Raw genomic sequence first — 22,899 nt, forward strand, 5'->3', positions numbered from 1 at the left:
ACCATAATGATTCTGTGATTCTGTGATTCATATTTGTGCAGTACAGAGGAAGGAATCATAACATTCATAGGTGTAGTATTAGTAAGAAATTGCTTTTTTATATATAATAAACCATTTTTATATATAATAAATCAGTTTTAAACCTAGAAAGATCATATAAATAAAATTAGAAAACAAAGTTCCTATGTTCCTTTCATGTGTAGGCCTCCGGGGAGCTCCGGGATATTCTTTGGATCAAGCCCATCATCTTCCAATCGAAATGGATCCATTGATTGGTATGTCAAGATGAAAATGTAGCAATATATTTGCAAATAGCATTTTCAAGAGATATTGATTAAGCTGTATTTGTATATTATGCTTCATTTAACATGGAAGATAGAAAAATATTTATTTTTGTCAGTCGTGGAGAACTAAAAGCATTAGCTATTGATGCTGAATGAATTATGTGAGTGCTATTTGTTATTAACATCACCAGCAGTTGGTATTTAAGAAACAACCAATTAAGTCAGTTACATTGTCAGCTCATATCTATAATTCTGTTCCCTTATCAGGTTACATTAGTAAAAAAAAATGTGAGGGTCTGGTAGAGTTCACATGTTTTCATTTCTTACAGCCAGCACTGTGTGTATCATTGCATATGTGGATCCATGTTTTTTCATTCAATTTATTATTTGGATTGTTTTAGCTGGCATTACTAAATTAATAAAGAAAAAAATGAATTTTAAATTGATGTGTGGTTATATTTTTAAAATCAAAAACTATTTGAGAAAGTGAAATATTTTGAGGAATAGCATCTTCTAAAAGTGTTAGAGAGATTGCAGGACTTGGATTCTAATGGTCATTTCTCCTTAATTTAAACTATTTGCTTTGTGATTGGTTGTTTATTTTTTTGCAGTAGACATATTTTTGAGACACAAATTGGAGATAGGGAAGGTTCTTAGAGACAGTTTTGAGTACTGGTAAGAAAAAAATGCATTTCTAGACATCTCCAGATGAAAAGTTCCTTTTTTGTCCGTGACAGTATTCGTGGTTGAAAGATTTATATTTAAGTACCTCAGGAGAGTTAGCTTTCTCATTCTGCATGCTTCATTTGCTCATATAATGACAATGGTTTTCTCTTCATGTTTTCCTCTTAAAAGCTAAGGCACAACTATTGTGCCCACCTGTTCTGGAAATTTGAGTAATTTGTTATTCATTATCTTTCAGTGGATGGACATAATGGGATGGACATATGTGTTCTTGGGCTGTATATAAACATAGTATTAACTTTTAAAAGCGAATATATATAATTTTTTAGTCAAGTCTCTTATTTCGTGCAGTTGAGAGCAAAGTAGAATAGCCAGAAATAGGGACAAAAGAAATTTCAGAATATTGTCTGCATTAAGTCATGTTCCTACGTTGGGAGAATCATGTCTGTCAGAGTGAGTTTTGTCTCACCTAACCAGTTAGCTGAAGTTACTTGCTGAGATTACCTCCATAGCTACTGTAGAAAGGGAAACCGGCCCCTGGGTTGTCTAGCACTTGGACAGCTGTTACAGCATGAGATGACTTGCCATGTGAAGCGATGTCTCTCTCTCCAGTGAGTACAGAGGGACTGTAGATAATTAACTTAGATTATATATTGAACTTTCAGGAAGTTATTATTAGGTGAGAGGAAATACACCTCTACTGTATTGCCAAATCCTGTCTGATGTGTCATAGGAGGTAAAGAGTACATTAGCTATTGACTCCCCATCCTTCTTAACAGCTCTGTTTGACACTCGGGGTGGTGGGATTACACATGAACCATTCTTTTTCCCTCTGTCTGGGGGAATTTCCAGGTGGCATTGCCTCTTTAAAAATTACTGCTCCCTAGCTGAAGAGTAGATGATAAGACAGTGTTGAAAAAGCACGTGAGATTTGCATAGCTTCGTTGGTTGGATCCTTACATCTTTGATCCAGTTAAGCATCTGCAGATATGGGAGATGTCGAGGTCACACACTACAAACCAGCAAGACTTAACTTTCTGCAGTATTGTTAATGTTGACTTGGTGTTTAAATGGACTTCCATCACTTTCACCTAGTTCAATTTGGTTTTGAGGAGTACCTCAGCAGAGCGCTTAGAATATTACCACATATTATGCAGTGCATCAGGCATTTTATAAGAAACTGTCATCTCCTGTAAAACCTTTTGTCTTATTCAAAGGGAAAACAGAAATCTCACAATAATTTTGTATTTCTGACACCCATATAGACAGCTCTAAACGTTCGTATTCAAAAAGCTTACTCAACAACAAATTCACAGTTCATTGAAAGTTAAATGTATTCATTTTCTCCTGTAAGTGGATGACAGGAAGGTGTTCGAATGGCTTACTTGTAAAATGTGTTTTGCATTTCGTTACAGCCAATAACTCTGGTGTGAACAAACGGCAGATCACAGACCTTGTGGATCAGAGCATCCAGATCAATGCACATTGCTTCGTGGTCACAGCAGATAATCGCTACATTCTTATCTGTGGTTTCTGGGACAAGAGTTTTCGAGTTTATTCTACAGAAACAGGTGACCCTGAATACAGCTACCGGTTTCTTAGATCACAAAGTGGTCAGCTGTCTTTATATTACCGTATCTAATGCTTGTGCTTACCCCTCATCACAAGATAAAGGGCAGTCTATAAAATCCTTTATTATTGTTTGAGCATAATAGCTTTAAGTTGCTTTTTTGGAGGGGTGGGGTTTGAAGATAAAGGATGTAAAAGGAAGCAGAAAGGCGTACAATTTTGTTAGTTGAAGCTTTTGAAAAAGGTAGCTGTATTCAGGGAATTGATCATATCAAGATGATCAACAAAACTTTTTGTTACAATATCTTCATAAATGTATTCTTTCTATCTCTATTTCATGTAATAAGAAAATAGGTTGCATAGCCTGCTACTGGGAACCAATATTTTGTTTCTTTGCTTGCTTAGCCTAATATCATTCAGTATATTGTTAAAATCTGATTGCAGTAATAGAAAGATTGCTGTGATCATAGTAAACTTTAGCTTGACATTAACATAGAACAAATATACATTTTTAATATTAAAATGTAGCACCATTATGGAAAAGTTCATGTGCTGCCATATGCATATCATTAATAAAATTCACGAATACTGTTGTGACACTTAAATACTAATGGAGGAGTAACTCCACTTAATATTCAGTGATTACAGCACTGACTTGGTTTTCAGAGATAAGGGTTAGGCTGTGGATTGGCACAGAGAGCAGCCCTCAATAGGAACACAAAAAGAGGAAAAAAAAGTTTTATCTTTGTGATTTTTTAATCTCGTAGCATGTAGTGAACGCTATTAAGGGACATGAGGCAAAAATGACTCTCAAACTGAATATTTGTTAATCATTTAAATTACAATATTTTAAATTATTGTAATCTAAATGGTTTTTAAATGTTGCAAGTACTTAAAAAACCTCGAATTTGTATCACTTTTCACTCTAAACAGGAAAATTAACTCAGATTGTGTTTGGCCACTGGGATGTCGTGACTTGCCTTGCCAGATCAGAATCCTATATTGGTGGTGATTGTTACATCGTGTCTGGATCTCGTGACGCTACATTGCTGCTTTGGTACTGGAGTGGCCGACATCACATTATAGGTGACAATCCAAACAGCAGTAAGTATCCTGTAAAAAACCACCTTCCTGAGATGTCCTCTATTTTTAGCATTCCTTCTGTCCGCTTCAGAAGGTATTATCAAACATATCCGTTACTTCACTCAAGAGGTTGAAAGTTGGTGTAAGAAGGACATGCTAAGTGGTTCATTGAATACTACCTCAAAAAAATATGTTTAAACAGTCTGTGCGTGGTAACAGATAATAGTAAGGAGTAATTCTTAAATTCATGATTGCCTTTGTCACTTATAGCATCATGTCATCATAAACTAGAACAAGATGGTTGTGGCCTTTAAGTGACAGGACGTATATCACTGTATTTTGACTTTCCTTTCCCCAGAAATACTTTTTGGCATTTTAACTTACTCCCTTTGTGCTACAACATGCCATATCAGCTGCTTGCTGTTTCAGAAAAGGAATGTCTCACATGCCATGGAATTAAATAAGTCTCTTTGAGAAAGGTCTTTCTATAGTAAGTGAACCTTTGGAGAAGCAATGTGACTGACTAAAAATGGGGAAAGCTAAAATGTCAGGAAAAGTTTACATTTCATTTGCAGGTGACTAACTATCAGTGTTTTGCAGAGTGAAGGAGACACAATAATAATGATAATATTAATTTAAATAAGAGGGCATTTAAAGTGCACTAGTAATTTACCCAGCCTCTTCATCCAGGCCAGAAATGTGATCACTGCTAAAGACAAGAGCCACTTTTATTCATATACTAGTGCTGCTTTGTACAACACTAAATACATTTCATTTAAAGTAGTTTCTGAATTCTGATGATTATTTTCAACACAAGGATATTGACTCTTTAGATAAACATGGAAGAATCCATCTCTATCAGTTTTATTCTCTGGTTCAAGTACTGACTGGAGACAGTTGTGGCCCTATCAGTTATAGACATCTGAGTGGAAGTATTTCTACAACTCTAGAAAAGTGTTTTATTTGTTTATTTGTTTTATTTATTTGCAGCAGTAGATTTTTTTATTGTTTTAATTTTCTTCAATTTGTCTGTAAGCAGATCAAAGGGGAGACAGATAAAAGCCTCACTTTCTCACCTGACTTCCTTTTGCTTTTGTAACAGAGAGAAAAGATGGAAGGGTGAAATAAAATTGTGTTCCAATAACAAATTTATCTAATTTTTATGTACATTTCAGAGTTTTTTTAGCACTTAGTTCTCAGATAGGAAGAAACTCAATCTGAAAATGAATCTCATGTCAGGGCACTCTTCTTAGCTTAACACCATTTTGCTTCTTTGAATGCCTATGTGATTCATATTAAGTATTAGTAATTTCTATACTGAGAATCAGAGAAAAAAAGAGCTTGCTCCCTTCATTAAAGAAAAAATGTAAGGTTTCTCCATCACTTCCTTTAACTGTATGAGGCTTGACCAGCCTTGCCATTAGCATCTCCTTACTGGCTGATACAAACTGCTCCAATTCTTTTGTAGATAGAATTTAGTTCTGATACCTTTTTGTTGTTATGAACGTATCTGCATGCAAAAAAATTGGTATTTTTTTAGAATCTCAGGTCTAATATCATAGCTATGTAATTTTGGATGTGATCTGCCTTGAAGATCTTTAATTTTATGAAAAGTAATAATGTCAGTTGACTGGTGGAAATTAATGAAAACAAAAATGAATTGTATGAATGATTTGTTCTCTGTCTCTATCTTTATATGGGTAAGGTACTGTCTTGCTTAAGAAAAGGCTTGATTGTCATATTAATGGAATTAATTGGAGACTGTGCTGCAGATAGTCATGTCCAGGCAAATGTAATCTCATAGGCACAGGTAGCAGAACTCAGGAGGATTAAATACCCAAGTTCACTGTGGTAACTTCATAATACATTAATCAGATTTCTTACTACTCATGTTGAATACTCATGTTGAGGAAGAGTGATGTCAACACTATTATTGCTATCTGTACTCATTGAATTAAAGTTACCAGAGATATGCTAATTATGTACTAGTTCTGTACTACAACCAGAACTTCATGTGTTGTAAATACATCCTTATTAACAGCTACTTTGACTTTTCATGAACACACATCAGTAAGAATAGATCACAGGTTATATGCCTGAAGGACCTTCTGCCTTTTACAACTTCTACAATTACTACATCCTTCTGCTGAAGTAATGACTACTAGATTCTGTTCCCTGCCATGAATAAACATGATAGTTGTATGACTGATTCCTTGTATACTAATTTTCAGAAGTGAAGCATTCTCAACAGTCCTTATGAAAACCTTTTTGAAGTTTTACATAGTTAAAGCCACTGAAGTAGTAAAGAAATATTTCCTAATCTACTCTTATACTTACTGGTAAAAGATTAGGATTTGGCTTGTAGGAGAAATGAAAGTGAGATGTTCACTGTAGGTCAAATCCAATTAGTTAACATCTTTAGAATGAATTTCCAGAAAGATGTAGATGATATTTTCAGGGGGAAAAGGAGGGATTAGTTTTTTTAAAAGCTGTCATCTGGAGACACAGATAAGGTATTTTATACCACAGACTGTAGGAAGGTGAAGAATTCAAAGAAAAATGTCAGGTATAGTAATTATCTGGGTTAGATGCTTGACTTTATCATGATCTTTTAATCTGAAAGACAGTTAATTATCAGTTTCAGCTTCAATGCATCCAATTACCAAAAGGAACTTCAGTTGTTCCAGAAAATGTTAAGGGAGTTAGGACGGGTGGAAAAAACAAGCCCCTAGTCCTAAACAGGTTATGTACTTTAACAGTCATATAGGAAAATATAGATAGCATTTCATTAGAGAATGCAGAAATCGTGATCATTTATTGTGAAGTACTGTGGGGCAAAAGATTGTCAGAACAAACTCCTTGCTGATTCTGCTAAAATTCTATATTTCAAAATCCATGAGTTAGATAAATTCTTTACTAAATAACATGTATGATAATAACTTAACTTGTCAGACTTGTGTGAAGCCTTCTGTTGGGTGGGCAGGTGCTCAGAGGATAACCTCAGAGGTGTCTGTGGGAAATACAGAAGCAGCTCTGGTGTAAAGAGGAGAATGGAGAAAAGTTTTGTCTTGCATAAGACTTGCAAGTAGCTGCACCAGCTCAGTAGTTGAAAACCTGTCTATGAGAGCAGGATGAGCTTCATTCTATAATTTTAAAATTATTTTTCCAAATTATTTTTCCAATCAATACATTTATTAAGTTGTCCCTTTTGTTCTGCAATAAGTAGTTTCTGATCCAGTTTGCATATGCTGTGAGAAGTCTGAAGTTTTCCAGATTTTAACCACAATGTTTTCCGTGGACTAGCTTTCAAAAATACCTTGTACAAAACCTTCTGTTTAGAATGTTTGTCCTGGAAGTGGGAAACTAAGTTCTTGGCCTCCAGAGACTGAGGGAATTCAAACCCACATTTCCATATTCACAAGCACATGTGGACTATCAGGCTATAAATTAATGTGGAAGAAGCACCATGTGAACCTCCAGCTTTGGTGGAAAGCTAAGTTTTTCTCTTTCCTCTTGTGTATGGCTCTTATGTGACATAATGATTAGATAGAAATAGAGCTAAATGAAGAAACTAAGAACGATTCCTTCAACAGCAGTGTGTAGGGCAGATCTTCTACTTTTATACTCTCTGGTCCAACAAAATTTGGTTTCACAGCTGTGCAAAGGTTAAGCTCCCATAGTGGTAATAGCAGATGCCCTTTGCCAGCCTAGACTAGGGACTGGTGCCTTTAATGTACATTTAAGCCTCCCCTTGTTTCTTTATTCTTACCTAGATAAGGATATCCATACCACCTTTGAGAAAAACACTGAAGTGAATGAGGCTTACCAGGGTCACATACCTAATTTCTAAGCCAAAATTGTCCATCTGAAATAGGTAATCTGAATCTGCACCTTATTAAGGTGATGACCACAATATACACATCTGCTACAGCTGAGAGAACAGTGAAGGGAATCTGTTATCTCTTAAGAAGACATGGCACACGCTGAGGACATAGTTTGCTTGTTTTAATTTTTTGAAGTGATCTGACAAATATTAATCTATGCAGTTCTAGGAGATTGGACAGAAAAATTAGTGTAATCGAGTTTGAAAATTTGTGTTGGTTTTTTTTCTCTTACAATATATAAGGTTTTGTTTTAGGTGAGTGTTAATTTGTATACACAGCAACTGTATTAGACATCACAAAAAGAAGCAAAGAGAGTACATGGTATGCCCTGGAGTTCAACACATATCATTACAGTTGTTTTATTTTTATACTTTATGATCACTTTATTCAATGTGTGTTTTTCAAATAAGTGATTTTGAAAATGAGAATTATCTCTGAGCTTTTGAATAGATACTAAAGTGGATGATAGAACTGCAGAAAAGTGAGGGACAGATGCTTTCATCTGAAACAGACACAAATTCAGAAACTAATTTGAAAGTGATAAAAATTAATTTGCACACTTTAATTGGAATCAGACTCCTGCATGAAAGAAGGGAAGGGTAGGCAGCTTGTGCTAAAAGCTGATTGAATTTTTTGTCAGGTATGTATGTTGGACTTGGCCGCTTATCCTCTTGAGCCTCTCTGTGCAATATATTACATTCACCCTCTGACTGGTGTTCTTTAAAAGGATCAATGCTATTCCTGCTTTGTCCCTAGAGCCTGAAATTTCATTGATCTTGGGACTTGACATTTCTCATTACCTATTGTAGCTTCCAAGAGGATGGTCACAAGAGATGTGAGAGTTAACCCTGCTTTTTCTAATGGGAGCTGTGGTGACCACCAGACAATACTGTGTCTATCAACCCTAAGCTGGGTTTGTTTAGCATTATAACATAATGCTCAGAGGTGCTAACAATTCATCCTGTCCCAGTGAGAGCATTCTCTGTATACCTGAAAGGGAGGGTAAGAGCTACCACAAAGGATCTTTGTCAAGTCAACCTACACTTTTTTTTTTTTTAGGTCTGTCACCAGGTATAGCTTTATGCATTCCTTTTACTTAGCATGTATTTGAAACATTTTAAAACTCTGAACATTGGAAGTTTGGGGAGTTTACATCTTGAAAGATTAGTTATTCTGAACTCAGAATATTCAGTTATTCTATTATATCCCTCTACATTTTAATACCTTATAACATGACCTAGTTTAACCTTGAAAGGATAGCAGTTTAAAAATAGCCACCAGTGTGATCTGTACTGAGTGTGCTGGTGGGCTGTCTGAAGGTCCTGTGCAAGTACATTGTGCATAGAATTTGCTTTACCTATTTAAAGAGTTACTACGATACTTGTGAATATGGTATTTTAGCACTGTTCTGCCAGAGTAGAAGCTCTTTGAAAACTACAGTGTAATATTTACTGCCACTGTCTCTACTCTGATGTCCAAAGACCACTATCTCCTAACACTGCTACGCGAAGGTAAATGAGCCAATAACACACCTGAACTAATGTAGTTGTATCTAGCATTTTATCAACAGATGTCTGTGCCCATTCTTTGCTCCTTACCCCATGTGAGCTCTACAGTGCAGGGTTCTTCAGCAACTTCCCAAAGTTCCCGAAGCAACTTAGTGGAAGAAATAGAAAGGGAAGCGGCAAATCCTTATTCTCCTCTCCTTCACTGTATTGTTACTTTTGAGGTCTGGATAGGTGCAAGGTACCCAAAACTCCACTCACCTGGATGAATTTGTTATAGATACATGCGCTGTTGCTCACATTCCACAGCAAATAAACCAGATCTGCCAGTGGTGAAAATATTTTGAATATATGAATATTTTTTTTCTGTCGGCAGTCTTTATTTTACAACCATTGCTCCTTCATGTTGTGGACATTGTTATTGGCTATTTCCGATTTTGACATATTCCTATTTGTTGGTCATAGCGTTATTTTTTCATCAAGCTCCGAGATGTTTTTTCCTGGCAGTAAAAATTCAAGAAGGCTATTACATTTTCACTTCCATTAAGTATTTTCTAATTATTTTTTTCTGATGAGTATACCCTCAGAAATGTTAATAGTAATGTAAGTAGTAAAGTAAATAATTGTCAGCAAATAATTCCGTTTCCATCAAAGTCAGAGATGAAGTGGAAGCTGGACTTTGTCTTGTCTTCTCATGCTTCTTTATACAGAGGACTTCTAGATTTGTCCATTTATCAGTCTGTACATAATTCCTGGAAAAGGACAATATAAGAGAAATAGTAACACTGTCTATTCTCTTAGTTTTCATTTTCTTTTGTTTCCTTACCATGCAAGAGCACCATTTGTTCCAGAAGAACCTTATAATAATGTTAAGCGTTATATTTTTCAGAGAGATGGAAAAATTTATTTTATTTTACACTTTGTAGAAAAACTTACTTGTTTGGAAATACAACACAGATTATTGTTATTTTTTCCTTCTGCCCTCCAGTAATTCGGTTCAAAGGTGCCCCTTTGGGGAAATTACAGGGAGTTTACAGTGATGGTATCTCACTTCATAGGTAGGGTATTTTCACCTGCAATTCCCTTAGAGCTGCAGCCTTTGACCTCTGGCTGCATCTATCAGTGGTGATGTGACAGTGACAGAATATTTTGCTAGATTTTAAATGATTCCTGGAGTTCACAACTTCTGTCCTTAGCAATAAAATGTATTATGACTGAGGTTCTCTTCCCCATGCCACAGCTTGTCCTGTAGAAAATATCACTGAATAATTTTTTCCTTGAGCCCTAAGGGGGAAAAACCCATTTTCAATTACTGCTGGACTGCTACTCCTAATAATTATATTCTGTTATTTATTTGTATTTACTGAAAAACAGGGCTCAAAGATCTATGTTTCAAGGCAGTTATTCCTTATAAGGATTTTCCTTTATAAATCAAGAAGTCAAGTAAATATGATTATTTTTCTTATTCTGACATTTTACAATTTCATGATATTTTAATATTTTCCTAGGAAACATTGAGAAAAATGTGTTTTTGAAAAATCTATTTTTTCCTTTGATTTAAAAAATATCTATCTATCTAATAATTTCATTAATTTCATTCATACTAATAATTTCATTCATTCATGTCTGATGACACTACTGTATACACCTCTGTAATCAGACCTTAAGTCTAGATGACCCTGGAGCATAATTCCTCTTTTTCCCAGGAATACAAAAACAAAAAAAATGGAAAATTCTGAATTTAGTTGAATTGCGTAGTTTTTCACTTTGCCCTTGGAGGAAAGAAGACCTCTGAAGGAGGCGGAGTTCTTAACAGCAACATTAATGAGGAAATTGTAAAAATCTAAATCTAAAATTATAGCTAATCTTTGACGAGATAGAGAAAGCATCTACATTTTTAAGAACTATTGTTGTATACAGTTATGGTTACTCAAATTTTAAGGAAGAACTTGGTGCTAGATGGGCACAGAAATAGGTTGCTACAATGACTAAAACACGGCAAGCGCCTCACTTCAAAGGAGTTTATAAGAGTTTGGTTTGTTTAATAGAGTCAAATGGAAAGGCCGAGAGAGTTGTTGTATTCTGTAAGTACACGAGTAGAGAAAACACAAGAGAGGGAGAAGATTTGGACATTACTGACACAACAACAAAGAGATACGAGGTGGACAGGAATGAATTCACACTAAAAATTGGAATATTTCCCTCCTTTAGAGTTGGAAAGCTCTGGAACATCCTCACAAGTGACATACCCAGGTAGCCATTTCATTAATTTATAACCAGGTGAATATGACTTGAGTGTCTGCAATAAAAAAGACTAAATTCATTGACCCACAAATGCCTGTTCAAGCCTCCATTCCTAATGCATACCTTTCAGAAACCCATGCAATATTACTTAGCTCCTCGTGTAGTTCCTTTTATAATGTGTTTTAGTATTTAACTGGTTTTTTTTTTTCCAGTTACAAAACTGAATTTTATTGCAGGATCTGTGCAGACATTCACTCACTGGACCTTGCTGTGCCATTAGCTGCAAGATAAATTTCTGGGCTATTGGACACCTTTTATGACTGTGACTCCCAGATATGGTGGTCAAGTCCCTGCTTTGCTGCTGGTGCAGTGAAGAGCGAAAACACTTTAAACACTCTGCAGCCTCCTGTCTTAATCTGTATGCCAGTTTTGTGACCCTCCTTTAAACTCATTTCTGTAAATGTGGGTACAAGACTTTAATCTTTGTAATCTCCAGTGGCAACATAGTTCTCAACTCCTATTTGCTATTCTAGGGCATAGCACTGAAAGTTAATGCTGAGGGAGTTTTCCTTTCTGGCTCCTTAAATCCTTCTCTATCTCATTGCCTTACAGAGCAGAATCTTCTCTCCAGCGAGCAGAGCTTGTGCTTGTGCAGGAGCATCAATATTCCACCTGACTGCATTCAAAATAAATACAATAAATAAACACATTTTGCTTTCTTTTTCTTTTCTTTTAACTGGGCAATGTGGATAATGTTATAATAGTGACTTTCTCTTTCCATTATGCAGTTGCCTGTGAGCCTTTGCATCACTTTTGTATACAACCATATCTTACCAGCAATGATTTTATATCATCCTGCATACAAGCAAAGATTTTATATCATCCTGCATCTAACATTATTGGTTACTCTTCAGTTGAGAGTGAATTCCTAGCTCCTAATTGGACATCCTAATTTCAAATATCCCAATATGTAGCTCACAGTAGATACGTTCCTATGGATAAAAAATTTTAAGACCTGTCACTGAAACAGCTTCTGTGCCATCCATGTTGTCCACAGTCAGGTCCATGTAAAACATTGTATTGCTAAGACAAATATCTTGACAAAAAATACACTGAGCCCTTTTTAACATAGCCATCTTTATCAATGATACCTGTTATTCTGTCAAAAACAGATAAGAAGCTTGCTTGACAAGAGTCTCATTCCAGTACAGCCTGGTGACTGGCATTAATGAGATTTTTGCTTCCAATTCTTTGTCAACAGGACTGTGGATTAACCATTTTGTTATTTTGCATAGGATTAATGTTATAGTAATTCATCTGTAGTTCCCTAGGTAATTTCATTTATCCTTTTAAAGTATTTAAATTACACTGGCAGAGCTCCAGTCCTGTGGAATTTCCTAATTTTCTATATTTCATTTGTACAAAGTAAATATAACCAGATGAAGTCTATGTTATCTAGAAAGTTTTTAATTTTTTTGTTACTGCTTAACTTTATTTGCCTGGCAAAGCAATATCAAATATTGAGCACTTGCTTATTGCGTATAGGAGTTTCACTGTGAAGATGTCAGCATCTGTTATTATTAGAAACAACAGAAATGGTGCTATTTGTCATATAAACACTCCATAAATGCCCGCTTCTTTGAGCCCAAAATAAAGTACATTTCACTCATGAATATAAAAAATATTTATTTAGGGAGTAATCTATCCTACTCTGTAATAAATTAAATGTTATACAAATGGCATAGGTATCCATAGGGATATATAAAAAGTTATATATACCCATAACCATTTTTAGATATAATTCTAATCTATAAGCATGCAATGTGTCTCTGAATCAAGAATGTCTATGCAACAGTTGTATCCTTCTTTTGTTGTATCAGTTTCTTTTCTCGTCTTTTCCAACCACCAGTTTCATGAAACAAAGTATGATCATTAATAGAGGAACATAGGTTCCTAGCAGAAATCTAGAGACATACACGTTCAGTAACAGGCCTTTACATTACAGCTGCCTTTAATACCCCCACACTTTGTGTTCTTTGTCTGAAATATACCTTTCCAGTATTTTTAGGTTATAAACCAGCGACGTATTTTTATCATTTCTGTATTGTAAACAGCATGCAGTCCATAATTTCTGAACCAAAGAAGTTTGCTTTTTCTTAATGTATGAATCAATGCATTTGGAAATTTTGCGTATGAAAATTTATCGTATTTGAATGTATTTTGCTAAGTATGAGATATTTTACCACACTGCACCTCTCTGATGCTTACTGATATAAGGCAAATTACAGCAAAGTTCTTTGCTGATGAAACAGGTCTGGTTGGGCATTCATCTGTTGTTTCCTTTTTTTCATTTTTCTTCTTGTTTCATTTATTTATTTATTTATTAACAGGTGATTATCCAGCTCCTCGTGCTGTTCTCACTGGTCACGACCATGAAGTTGTCTGCGTGTCGGTCTGTGCAGAGCTGGGACTTGTTATCAGTGGTGCTAAAGGTCAGAAATATTTTTTTATGATTTAAGTCTTAATATTTTTAGAGCCTTTTTTAGTGGTACTTCTCAGCCTTCCCTCGAGCTACATATACTTTAATTTTCCAAAGTCCCATCTAGTAAGACATGTTGTAGTTCTGGGGTAATCTGCAGCAGTTTACTCTGAATGTTATTACTTATTACCTGGACTTAAAAGGTTTAGGCACAAATTAAGTTGATTTTTTCCTTCTAGCCATCACCCTGTGCTACTATTTCCCCCAAATCTGAAAAAGCAGTTGATAAAAATTTATACAATAATTCATAATGATATCTACTGATTTTGAAGAAACCTGTTGATAGAGACCTGCATTTAGAGGAGGGCCAACTCAGAGTTCTCCACCGAGATCTTAATTGAGTGGCAGCTTGTAGGACTGACCTCAGTCTCCTCGGCAAGGCAAGCAGCATCAATTTACTTGGGTTTGGGCCTGTGGACAGCATTTAATCCAGTAGCTTTTTTTCTGTAGTGGATTTCAAATAATGAGGAGTTTGCAGGTTTGTTGTTGCCTCTCTTAAACTTTCTGAGCCATCTATTCACACTTTCTCCCTATTACTTATCAATGGAATCCAGAGCATCCAGCAATTCCTAATACAAATACTCAAAACACCTTTCCAAAACTGCAGCAGTCTCCTGTATAAGTGGTAATAAACATAAATGAAGCACTCACCTCAATGTGTGTTTGCTTCACCTTCCCTTACTCTGTTTCTCCTTTGTTTCATTTTACCTGTTCTTCCTATCTGCTCTTTTTCCCCTTAATTTCATGTCCACTGTCCTCTCTCGTTCAGCTTCTTTTCTCAGTTTGGCAAAATGCATGTCTTGTTCTCTTTTCTTTCCTATTTGCCTTCCTGTGCTTCTCCCTCTCTATTAGTTTTTTTTTGTGCTACACTTTCTCCCCTCTTTACATTACCCTTGTCCTTCCTTAAGGTTCTTCCTCATATATGTTCCTATCTCATTTCCACTCCACTCCTACATCCACATCCAGCCACTTGCTTTCTCTATCTATAGCGATGCCTGTTTTACTTATACCCATGGATATCCTTGTTTTCAACAAGTTTCCTGCTCTGAGGGTAAGAAGGATGTGAGGCTTGTTCTACCCACTTCTGCTCTCAGCTGAGCTCCTGGGTTATCACCTTTTATACGGCTTTGGAGCTCAACATGTATTTTCAAAGCTGAATGTGAAACTTCTGACTAAAGGCATTTTTAACAGGAGATCCAAATGGGTCATTAACTCTCATAATGACATACTACATAATAGCCATAGGTGAAGTCAAGACATTTATGAAAAAATGTACAGTAATGATGACCCTAAAGTTTTTTCTTGCAGTACTGCTATTTCTTATCTTTTAAGGCAGATTTATACAATCTTACTTCTTTAATCGTGTACACTTTCCAACTAAATTTTTTTTGCAGATTTCCTCTTATTAAAGTATCTGGAACCTGAACTCAGTTATCTTCTGTTTCTTTAAGTATATGATGCTTTGGTAACATATATTTTTAAAAGTAAAGGCTGCTGGAGGACCAAATACTTTTACATCAAATGCAGAATATGTTTATAATTGGTAAGAGACATGGAGGCCCAGTCTAGCCCCTGAGTTACTCATGTTCTTCCTCTTCAAACTCTAACCCATATACAAATGCAGAGAAAAAACCCTTCTTTATTTCTGATTTCCAGCAGATGCCTGTTTCAAAGCGACTTCTTCAGTTTCTGTCCTTTCCAGCTTTGTAGACTGCATTTCACAGTGGTGCTGGCTCACCTGGGCTCTGCCTGCGCTCCCCCCCTGAGGGGGGCTTTGGGGAGCCTGTGCATCAGGTTGATATTTGCATGTTCTTATCCAACAAACCCAATAAAGAGCAGTCAGTCTGTGTATCTTTACAGTGGCATCCTAAATCAAATTTTCTTTGTGCCTCAGCTATGAAAAAGATAACATAATAATTATTCTAAAGGTGGAGGCATCACTTCTCACAACATTCTGGCACTTAGCGGGCCAGTTAGCTCAGTCAGTAGAGCGTAGTGCTAACAACACTAAGGTCACGGGTTCGATTCCCGTTTGGTCCCCACGTGTTGCCTGACCTAGTCGAGAGGTGGCGTCCCTAGCGACAGGGAGGCTGGATTAAAATGATCTCTAAGGTCCCTTCCAGCTTAGGCCATTCTATGAGTCTATGACTTCAGTATTTCCAAAACTGAAACTCAACTATTTTAGAAATTAAATTAATTCCATTGCATTCTTATCCCATGGACTCCATCAGACTTGAGGTCTCTCTGCATAAGGAGGTAAAATTCTGTACGAAAGGTCTCGCAGATGAATGCACTGATGCTGTGATTCGTTCTGCCTGGACAAACCCAGCTGTCGTGTGAACTTCAGAAAAGTTAGAAGGTGGCTGAGTCGTCAGCATGAATTTATTTTCAGGGTCATGAGCCAGTTGTATACAGAAGAGATTACTGTGCTGTCCAGGGCTATGCCATGATTCATAAAAGAAAACATTTAGTATTTACCATGACTCATTACATTTATTACAGAAGAGACTCTTTTTCTTAGTAGGAATACAGATTGCACTTTCAAAAGAGCTTCTCTCACAGATCTTGAAATGGAAATAACCTAGTTTTGCATCTTAAAAGGTACATTGTAGATGTCATAGCTGCCTTTTCTTGCATCAGCAGTAATAAAAATATATTGAAATCTCATATTAAAATGTCTCTGCAGTAAATGAAGTTATAGTCTGGTCTCCTAAAAGCTCATGGAGTCCAGATATCATGGTAACTCATTTGACTGTCACATGACTCCCATTGTTAAAACAATTGAGGAATGAGATCTATGCATATAACAAGGGAGAGGACCTACAGGAACTGCCACTGTCTATGCGAGAAATATGCAGTGATCTGATTATGTGCCCTCTGGGGGTTGCTCCCACTAGTCACTGATAGGGCCCCATCTGTTTAATATGAATGGGCAGGCTAAAGAGAGTTCATGTTGCTGGAGGAAAGCAGTAAGACTGAGGTTTCTGAATGCTTGGGAATACGAAGAAATATTTTAGAAGACAGATCAATGAAAACTCCTACCTGTTTAAGTAAATAATAAACTATCACTTTTAGGCATGTTGTATCTGTTTTCTTAATATGTTAGCTCTTGCGTTTCCTTCTGTTGCATACTTTAAATTCTTTAAGCAAACATTGCATCTTCCTACATCTATGCAGGACTAATGTGATATAAATGTGTATTATGCATTGCCTTTGTGCATAGACAGTGTAGTTTGTATAAGCAGCAAATACATGATATATTATATTTTCATATACAGAAGGTCCTTGTCTGGTACACACAATTACTGGAGATTTGCTGAGAGCCCTGGAAGGAACAGAAAACTGCTTGTATCCTCGCTTAATTTCAGTATCTAGTGAAGGTCACTGCATCATCTACTATGAACGAGGACGATTCAGCAATTTCAGCATTAACGGCAAACTCTTAGCTCAGATGGAGATCAATGATTCAACCAGGGTAAACCTAAATGCAAACAAACATTGGTTGTGTCTCGCCTTCATTTATTAAAATAAATTGAATTTATTTGCCATATGGTTTAAAGGAAATCACATATGTAAAATTGCTGCCTCCTGTTAAAGTTATATTCAAAACCAGATCCTTTCCGAATGCAAAAATGCACTTGAGCTTTCCCAGAATAAATAAGAACAAATTGTTTATGATCCCACACAATTCCTGGAATTTTTCTTTGGAATTAAATTTCAGTGGGAAATATGTCTTTAAAACAAAATGCTCTGAAGAGTCCATTCTTCATTTATTAGCCAAGACATGAATTCATGCCTCAGGGCTCTGCTCTGGCACTAGCACTTGAAGCAGCATTAGGAATGCAGTTCGCTGCTCTGCTTTAGGTGTTAGTGATGGCACTGAGTTTTGTAGGACAAACACTGAAATGTTATGTGTTGAGCTTGAGTTTGGGCAGATTCAGTTAAAGAGCTTTTTGCTCATATATCCTGTTTAAAACCACACAATTGCTTTATTTTAAAATCAGAAACCCAAAATTTGTTAGTTTGTTTCTTGACTGGGGAGGAAGAGGAGTGGGAGGTTTCTTCCTCAAATTTGAAGTGAGCAGAGTGAAGGAAATTCTTAGAAGTTGCTTTTTTTTTTTTTTTTTTGTAATATTGACCCATTTCTGTAAAAAGCTAACTGTGGGCTTTTGTCTTTTTCCCCTGAAGGCCATCCTCCTGAGCAGTGATGGGCAGAACCTGGTGACAGGAGGAGACAATGGTGTAGTGGAAGTATGGCAGGCCTGTGACTTCAAGCAGCTATATATTTACCCTGGTTGTGATGCTGGCATAAGAGCTATGGATTTGTCTCATGATCAGAGGTGAGTTTGTCATTAGATTTGTATGTAAATGGTAAAAATTGCACAAAGTGTACATATTTATGGTATGAATTCACTAACAGGATATGGTAGTAAACCTTACCCCAGTTGTTATCTGGTTGATTTATCTGATTTGGTGTTTTCTCTGATCATTGAGTCTCATAGTGCAAGTGTTTAACATTAAAGTGAGGTCTTATACTATTGAAGTCAGTAAACCAGAGACTCAGGGAAGAAAAAATAAAAAAGTAAAATTACATTAACTTAAGAACATAAGAATAGTCAGAATGGGTTGAAGTGCAGTGATTGCCTATTAACAAATGCCTTAAAACCAGTTACAAATATATGTGGTGCCTTTCTGATATTCAGCTATGTAGAGCTTGATAACTTCTTGGGGTTTCATCTAAACTATAGTGTGTAATATTATCTGCTAGAAGTCAATGTGATCCTTCCCTTTTACCTTCTTGAGCAATGGCGATGTGGTTTAGAAGGCTAAATTGTTTTCAGTCACTGCTATGGCTCTAAAATGCACACTGTAAATGTAAAAGATATATGAACTTAGTCCCTCAATTTTCTATTGTAATGTGATTATAATGTAAGCCTATATGTTGCATTTATGCAGGGTTGTGAGTGGATTTGCTGTTCACATCAGGCATCAATCTTGTATTTCTTATTAATATACAAACTCATGACGTGCAATAAATTCACAGGATATTAGAAAAATCATACAGCATTCATTTAATTTTCTTTTTCTTACACTTTTCAGCACTCATATGCTATGTATCTATTTTGTAAAGCAACAAAATTACCTATAAACAAAACACATACCTGATTTACTCATATATGAATAAATGACTTGAAACAAGATTTGTGTCTCAAGGTTAGTCTAATTGAAGATAACTTACTGGAAGAAGCCTGTTCACCTCTGGAACTTTGCCAGTTTATGCATTCATTCTGTGCTCTGTTCAAAGAGATTTATTTATACCACAAAAAAAAAATCAGCTAGCCTATTTTCTCTATCCTTTATTGTAATACCAGGCTGGGAAGACCCAGCTGTGCAAAGTACTTTAACTACCTGCTTAGAGTCATATAATGAAGTAGAGAATGGCTTTTGTATGGTTTGATAGAAGTGGTGATAGATATCTAATCCCATTTTAAAACTCAGCTACCAAAATTAGAGGATATGTGATAAGTGGAAAATCACCTCAGCTATTGCCACTAGAACAATGTAAATATGGGGCTGCATTTCAATATGAGGTTTTTGGGAGTACCAAGGTGTGACCAGCTTATAATTAAGGGATCTGTTCAGTTGTCTTTGTGGAGGCATCTCATTCTGTCTGGGAGGCCCTGGGATATCCAGCTGATCCCAGCTGCAGCCCCAAGCGCCGAGGGCTCTGCAGGTCCTGTGCCCCAGCTGCCAGCCAGCATAGAGGTGTCTGGGGCACCTCCAGTGGCATGAGGTGCTAAAATTAGGCAGCTGTGTTCCAAAAGAACTGAATGAAGGTAGGTGAGCACAAATGTCTTCATGTGAGCTACAGGAATAAGCTCCTGTAATAACTGTGGTGATTTGCTTGCTACAGCTTGCAGCCAAGAAGGCCAATGGCATCCTGGCTTATGTTAGAAACAATGTGGCCATAAGGACTAGGGAAGTGATTGTTTCCCTGTACTTGGCACTGGTGAGATTGTACCTTGAGTATTGTGTTCAGTTTTGGGCCCCTTACGACAAGATGGGCATTGAGGTTCTGGAGTGTGTCCAAAGAAAGGCAACAAATATAGCAAAGGGTCCAGAGGACAATGCTTGTGAGGCACAGCTGAGATAACTGGGGTTGTTTAGCCTGGAGAAAAGGAGGCTGAGGAGAGATCTGATCGCTCTTTGCAACTGGAGAGAGGAGGGAGTCACCCTTTTCTCCCTAGTAGCAAGGGATAGGACTAGAGGAAATGGCTGCAAGTTGTGCCAGAGAGCTTTGGGCTGGATATTAGGAAGAAGTTCTTCATTGAAAGGGTCATCAGGCATTGGAACAGGCTGCTCAGGGCAGTGGTGGAATCACCGTCCGTGGAGATATTTAAACAATGTGTTGATCTATTGCATAGGGACATGATTCAGGGGTCACCTGGCAGTGCTACGTTAGTCACAGTATCACACAGTATGCTAGGGATTGGAAGGGACCTCAAAAGATCATCTAGCCCAATCCGCCTGCCAGAGCAGGGGCAATGGTTGGACTCTATGATCTTAAAGGTCTTTTTCAAACAAAGAAATTCTGTGATTCTGTGATTTTGTCTAGAGGACGATCAAGCTCACCTTAAAGTATGTGCCCAGAGACCTGTAGAGAGTTGCTCTCAGGCTTCATTGGGGATACTGATTAGATACTGATTCGATTGCCTACCCATAGCCAGTTAGTACTGTCTGAGATCATAGAATCATAGAATGGCCTAAGCTGGAAGGGACCTTAGAGATCATCTTGAAGGCCTAAAGTGCATACCTGGGCATACCTAGTGAAGACCCACACCTTCCTGGAGAGGCAACTGGAGGCAAGGAGGGATATACGAGAGCATCTCATATGATATGGTGCTTTTACCTGTGTGAAGGCAAATGAATGGGCCTCTAGATCTCCCTTAACCATAAGCGAAACATGGCTCTTATGTCGTCACCTAAATGTAACATCTCTGTTGCATACTGAGTCCCAGCCATGAGCTTTATCTCAGTGTTGCAAAAGGGTCTCGTTCTTTTAGCTTTTTTACTGTTTATGGCAAATAATTGTTTGAGAAGTTAAAAGAGGATTAACAGGACCATCTTTTCTGCGTTTTTCAGAACACTGATTACTGGCATGGCTTCTGGCAGCATCGTAGCTTTTAATATAGATTTTAACCGGTGGCATTATGAACATCAGAACAGATACTGAAGTGGAATGAAGAACTGAAAGCCCAGATAAAGCTGAGAGCACAAGTGCTGCAATGAAAGGTGTAGTCTCTGGTGGAAAACCACGTCTGCATTGACCTCCGTTGTACATTCCATTACACCCAGCAATAGCTGTACATTGTAGTCAGCGACCATTTTACTTTGTGTGTTTTTTCACAACTGATCACCAGCTGCTGAAAAGCAAGCTTGTATCATGTAAATTATATGAATTAGGAGATGTTTTGGTAATTATTTCATATATCTTTGTTTATTGAGAAAAGGTAGTAGGATGCGCCACAAGAGACTTTTGAAAATTCTGGGGAACTTGTGTCCAGTTATTTCAACGTTTAGGCTTTGAACCTAACATGCATCCCATCTCCAGCCTCTTTTCAAGCTGAGATTAAAAAAAATACGTTTGATACTTTGTACATCAGATGCACATCTTAACTTTAAAGGGATACTTTTGTAAAAGTAAAACCTTGTATAAAGAACAAAACTGTTTCTTAATTTTATTGTGGAGTTACAACTTGCATGTACTTTAAACCTGATGTCTTGAAGGAGCAGGTCCATTCACACAAATCAAACTGGAGATCTGCCTAAGGGTACAGCTTGTGTTAAAGGGTTGAATTTGGGTGCAAACAGTAATTTTGCCATTTCCACCAACACGTTTTTCACTTTTTGAATCTCAACTTTACCCCTCTTAACTCGAGTTCAGCTCATGAAGTGTTTGGATAAAAAGCCATCATTTGCCATATTTATACTTTATACAATAGAAATTAAATTCCTCCCTTTTAAATTCAAGACTAGACAGAAAGGGAGCAAAGAGGGAAGTTCAGTTTAATGCTTTGCAATGCTTAAAGATTCCCAATACAGACAAAGTGCTATACTTCTGGATTGTTAACATTTGGCATACAAATCACGGGCAAGAGAGCCCACAGTGATTTTTTTTTTTTTCACTTATTTTTGCTCTGAGCAGCTTGGTTTATTTGACAGCCTTAGCTTCATTGTAAAGGTGACTGAGGTTACTAATTTTGGTTCTTCTGAAAATCTCACCCAAAGCCACTCAGACTAAGGCACTTCATGTTTTACAATGCTGTAATGATAACTATCGGAATAATTTTCTGCACATTGTACTGATCAAATTACACACCCAGGGGTATATACACTTTAATTCATGTTTCTTCTTTGTATATTTGGTGACTGTATTGTCATAGATGTACATATTGTGTCGGTAGGGCTATGAGGCATGTAACAGGAATGTAATTTTCTCAGAATTTACACTCACTTGCAGTCATTTATTTAAAAAGATAATGGATTCTTTGTATTGGCACTTTGCACCAGAAACATATCATTATTTATTGATGTGATTACTTATTTGTTATCCACCTTGTATTAGTAAGTTTAGCACTGAATTTCCTTCTTCATTGTTGTTTGTATTTAAAAGATTCGGAAATCACGGGGATCAGCCTAATGATTAAGTTATTCATCACCCGTCTGTAAGCAATATCTTGAGTTTGTAGCTTAGAATTGGGAGACTATTGAACATCTGGAAGACAAGTTCATTTCATCTTGAGATCATGGTGAAATATTTTGGATATATAAATTCCTTAAGCTATTGTAACCATGTTTTATTGCAAAGATGTAAAATATGCCAGATGTGTGTGAGTTGGAAATCAAAAAGAAAAATAAAATATGCAAAGAATTCAGTGATTGTTTTTCATTTCAATGAACTTTTGTCAAAATATTCGTCTTATCATTAGGAACAAACAATTATTTTAAGAAATCCTCTCTTGTATGGTACGTATATGCCAAAAATTATGCATGCATGGGTGGATGCACCCGTGGATGCTGAGGAAGCTGGCGGGAGTCTTTGCTAG

At 36.7% G+C, this 22,899-nt stretch overlaps 1 protein-coding gene and 1 non-coding gene across 2 annotated transcripts; both read left to right on the plus strand.

Annotated features, from left to right (window-relative positions):
• Positions 1 to 203: 203 nt before the first annotated feature.
• On the plus strand, positions 204 to 22,722 carry LOC104269704 (neurobeachin-like; the record flags this gene model as incomplete). The annotated part of the gene is made up of 7 exons (XM_009873965.1): positions 204 to 275; positions 2,384 to 2,539; positions 3,471 to 3,641; positions 13,644 to 13,745; positions 17,071 to 17,267; positions 17,981 to 18,132; positions 20,936 to 22,722. Coding segments are annotated over 7 exons (941 nt in total), but the record flags the coding sequence as incomplete, so codon positions are not given.
• Positions 15,759 to 15,832, plus strand: TRNAV-AAC. The gene has a single exon. It is a non-coding gene; the product is annotated as a tRNA-Val (tRNA).
• Positions 22,723 to 22,899: the final 177 nt, after the last annotated feature.

Source organism: Apaloderma vittatum, unplaced genomic scaffold, assembly GCF_000703405.1.
Source record: "Apaloderma vittatum isolate BGI_N311 unplaced genomic scaffold, ASM70340v1 scaffold21477, whole genome shotgun sequence".
Taxonomy (NCBI): domain Eukaryota; kingdom Metazoa; phylum Chordata; class Aves; order Trogoniformes; family Trogonidae; genus Apaloderma; species Apaloderma vittatum.